The sequence below is a fragment of the Emydura macquarii genome, unplaced genomic scaffold (assembly GCF_026122565.2).
Source record: "Emydura macquarii macquarii isolate MOO-44397 ecotype Brisbane River unplaced genomic scaffold, CSIRO-AGI_Emac_v2 contig_891, whole genome shotgun sequence".
In the NCBI taxonomy this organism is placed as follows: Eukaryota; Metazoa; Chordata; order Testudines; family Chelidae; genus Emydura; species Emydura macquarii.
In genome coordinates this window covers 182,845-187,027 of record NW_027131028.1, presented here as the reverse complement: position 1 = coordinate 187,027, position 4,183 = coordinate 182,845, and the positions used below count along the sequence as shown (strand labels likewise).

Below are 4,183 nucleotides of genomic sequence, written 5' to 3'. Positions count from 1 at the left end.
AGGGTAGTGGTGCTTGGAGAAACATATGCAAATGGAAAACATAGTTCCTATTAATTGGAAACAGATTTAGGGCATTTAAATCTTTAGAAAGTGTCTTAGCCATTTTTCACTAAAATAGATTAGGAAGAAACTTTCCCAGATTAGTCCATACACGGACAGTTCAGTGGTCTTTTACTTTCTTCTGAAGCAGATGTTACTTCTCACTGTTGGAGACAGGTGAATGGAAAAATTGACAACTAGTGTGATCCAGCGTAGCAATTCCTACATTCTTATAAGGACAAATACCCATTGAAGATTCTTATCCACAAACAGAGAATTTGGTGTCCCTCCATGGAAGTCAAAGGGCCGGAACCCATTTTACCCGAGCAGTGGGTCTTGTCCTTAGTCACTTGTTTGGAGAAAAGAAAAGCTTCTATTAATACATCACCAAATATTGGTGATTCCCATGGTTTGTTAAACCAAAGAGTCACACTCTGATATTGGACTCAACTGAGCTGCATACATAGCTTTAATCATCAAAGCAAAGGAGATGATTAGCATCAACCCAGCCATGGCCTCCTTCAGAAATATCTCAAATGGACACCGAATCCCAGGTGTCCATCAGAGAAATAGTTACAGTTGTGCCAGGCAATGTTTTTCAGACAAAGTCATTGAAAAGGCTTCAAAGGGGTCGGCTGGGAGGGAAATATAGGGCGAGTGGACAAAAGACATAGAAAGAGGAAATAGGAACAAGTACACAGCCATCAATAAGGGAATAACTTTACTCCTCCTCTCTCAGGCCACACGCAGACCTCACTACAACAATAACAAAGCTTTTAAGCCTTTCTTCCACCCACACTTCAACCTTCTCTTTACTCTATTCCCTGTTCTGTGTTTTAGGCTTACTTCCATCACAGAAAGATGACTAGCTCCAGCCTCTGCTATCCAGAATGCGGCGTGGCCCGGCCCGCTCCAGTTACCGGCAGCTGCAACGAGCCGTGCGTTAGGCAGTGCCCTGACTCCGAACTGGTGATCCAACCCTCACCGGTTGTTGTGACCCTCCCAGGACCAATTCTCAGCACTTTTCCTCAGCAGAGCGAAGTGGGAGCCGTGGGAGCGCCTGTGGTTGGAGCCGGCTACGGGGGCTCATTTGGTTTAGGGGGCCTGTATGGCAATGGAGGCCATTACGGAGGACTGTCCGGTTTAGGGGGTTATGGTGGTTATGGGGGCCGTTATGGTTACGGGGGATTGTCTGGTTACGGAGGAGGTTACGGGGGATTGTGTGGTTACGGGGGAGGTTACGGGGGATTGTGTGGTTATGGAGGAGGTTACGGGGGATTGTCTGGTTACGGAGGAGGTTACGGTTACGGGGGATTGTGCGGTTACCCGGGCCGTTATGGTCATGGGGGAATAACCGGCTCCGGGGTATCTTGCCACAGGTACCTGAGTGGAAACTGTGGGCCATGTTAAATTTGGCAGGAGTATCTGTGGGAAAAGACCAGGATACTACAGATTCACGGCTGATCTTTTGGACGTGATTCTCCGGGGTGCTGCACAGGCCTGGCTCCACTTGAACTCAGTGTGAGCTGTGTCTGTTCAGCACTTGGGCTCCTAGACTTTTTCTAATACTACCATCTATGATGCTTCCTGCCAGCACTTTCCCAACCACCTGCTGACTCTCTTATTCGCATGTGGACTCATTTTGAACTACACTCACGCTGCTTACACTATACCCGCAGTGTGAATAAACAGAGCCTTAAAATAGGCATCAGTTACATTTATTATCCCTTTAAATACCTTTACGGAGGAGACAATGAGTTTGCTGTCAGAGAGAATTAGGCCTAGAATATTCTATTCTTTCCATCAATACATCCCTTTAGCATCTCACCTTGAAATTTCCTATGGCAGATGTCCAATCGAGAAGCTGTGTAGTCCTCTTCTTCCTCTATTTTGCTTTATCTCCTTTCCAGTTAACTAGGGTAAAAAAAGACACTTGTAAGGGTTGAGGAAGGGGATGTGTTTGTCCAACTCTACAGCCGCAACAAAGGAAAAAGAACTTCTTCTTCGAAATACAACCCAACGAAGTGAGTGATCATGTTTTGCCCTTCTTCAGACACTGGAAATACATTCTTTCTGCTCTGTATTGTTTATATCTGTAACTGTGTACCTCAAATTTCATTTTCATTAAAAGCTATGCTGCATCATAATATGGGTCTTCTGGTTCTCCTTGTTCCTCTCCCCTCATTCATAAATCACGCTGGATGAAATTCATCCCTGTGGAGCAGGTGGCACCTAGCACTTCTCAATTTGCAACTTTCAAAGCCATGGAATAATGGGAGAATAAAGTCCTTTAAGAAGGTTCATAGCATTTTGCAGGCCCTCCACAGAGGGGTGGAGTTCCTGCTTGAATTACCTGTTTTAGCAAAGAGCCTTTTCCTGCAAACACTTACACAGATTTTAATTTTAAGAATGGAAGTTTTGCCTTTGATTTCAAGAAGACCAGTGACATGATTCACGGTAAGTGTCTGTGTAAATCTTTGCAGGATAGCGACCCAGGATTTCAGAAGGAATAGATAATTGGCCACCTAAACACATGGATAATGCAGTGTTATTGCTAGCCCGAGCCCCAAGAATGTCAGAGCCATTTTCAAGACTGGATGTCTTTGCGTCTAGAGTGCTTTGAAAGGTTGGCTCTTCACTTCAAAGCTCTTTTCAACCTCAACTCCACAAGTCACAGATACTGTACTATGCAGCACAGCCTTGGGTGTTTTAGCAGAGATTATTCATACACACAAATGCTGGGAAATTTACCTACCTGTCCATTTGTTTGGAGTGCTTTATCTGGAGCCCTTTCACCAAACCAATCACCGTTTCCATTGCTATCGCTACTCCAGGTGCTAAGGATGAATGTTCAAACCCGTGTATCTCTGACATGCCATGTTGAGAGCATTTTGAATAATAAACTCTCAAACAGAAACTCTGCTGAAACTTAATTATGGAGGCATCAGCCCTCTCTTAATCCTCCTTTTTCCAGGACATTCTTCTCTTCTCTGTAGGGACCTCCAAGGACATAGAGCGCAGAGCATCCGTCTAGAAAGCAGTCTTTTATGACAACCTAATGAGGGGTGTATATTCAATCAGGTCTGCTCCTTGACACCATCTTTGCACATACTTTGCAGTGCTGCAGATCAGCTGGCAAGATCTAAGACAATGGAGCTGAAATAGCTCCTTTCATTTCGATGCTCTGGATTTCATTGCACCAATAAAACTCAAATAAATTAATTTTATTCTGAGTCTTTGTTTTGATGTGTTCATCAACTGGTCAGCCGCTATCCCCTCTCCTTGGTCAAATGACAAGACCAAAAGGTGATTTCACAAGCATGTTGTAAACCCACCTGACTTAGTCTGTTCTGCCCATATAAACAAATTAAACTATTTCAAAGTCATCTGCAGTAGTCAGGGATCTCATGTGTGATATGAAGATTTTAATTCCCAGACCACTGATAGAATACAAGAATCTCATGGTTTTTGAAGTAGCAGTGGCTCACTCCACTTGATATTACCATTCTTCTATAAAATTCTCTGGCTATAGCATGCTTCATATTGCAGGAACTGCAGATTACAAGATAATGTTTTCGAGCACAGTGTTATTCAACATTTTGTAGCTCTCACTATGGTCACTAACACATTATCTGAATGGTTACAAAGAAATCGAGACAAATAGGACTTCTCTTTTTCACATAGGAGAATAAATTAAAGTCATTAGGAGACCGCAGAATCATGTGTGTCCTATTCAGTTTTTTAGAGTGCCTGGATGACTAGAGATGCCCTATGTTCCTGCAGGCCCAATTAGTTACAAAACAAATTTTGGGTATTCCCTTCAAATCATGTAATTTTCTTCCTCCATGTTATTGATGATTAGTTTGTTCCTAAGTGCACATGGTATGACATGCATATTACACCCTGAAGATCTCTATCATCTGCAGAGTTTATGGGCCAGCTACATTCCTGCTATCATTCTACTGACTTCATTGATGCTTCAATGGGTTGTTCGGAAACCTAGAATGGTAAGTGTCCAATGTAGCTGAGGACCACCTGTGAGTAAGTGGCCTGAGTAATCCCTATTGCTGGATTTTATTTCTGACTCTGCCACTTGCTCCCTGTGTAGCCTTCACCTCAATGTGCTTCTTTACCTCCACCTACA

General features: G+C 43.4%; 1 protein-coding gene across 1 annotated transcript; it reads left to right on the top strand.

Moving 5' to 3' along the window:
- The first annotated feature begins 900 nt into the window (after window positions 1–900).
- LOC137149876 (claw keratin-like) lies at window positions 901–1,449 on the top strand. The gene has a single exon (XM_067543497.1). It carries the CDS (start codon window positions 901–903, stop codon window positions 1,447–1,449), a length of 549 nt encoding a protein of 182 aa, XP_067399598.1.
- Window positions 1,450–4,183: the final 2,734 nt, after the last annotated feature.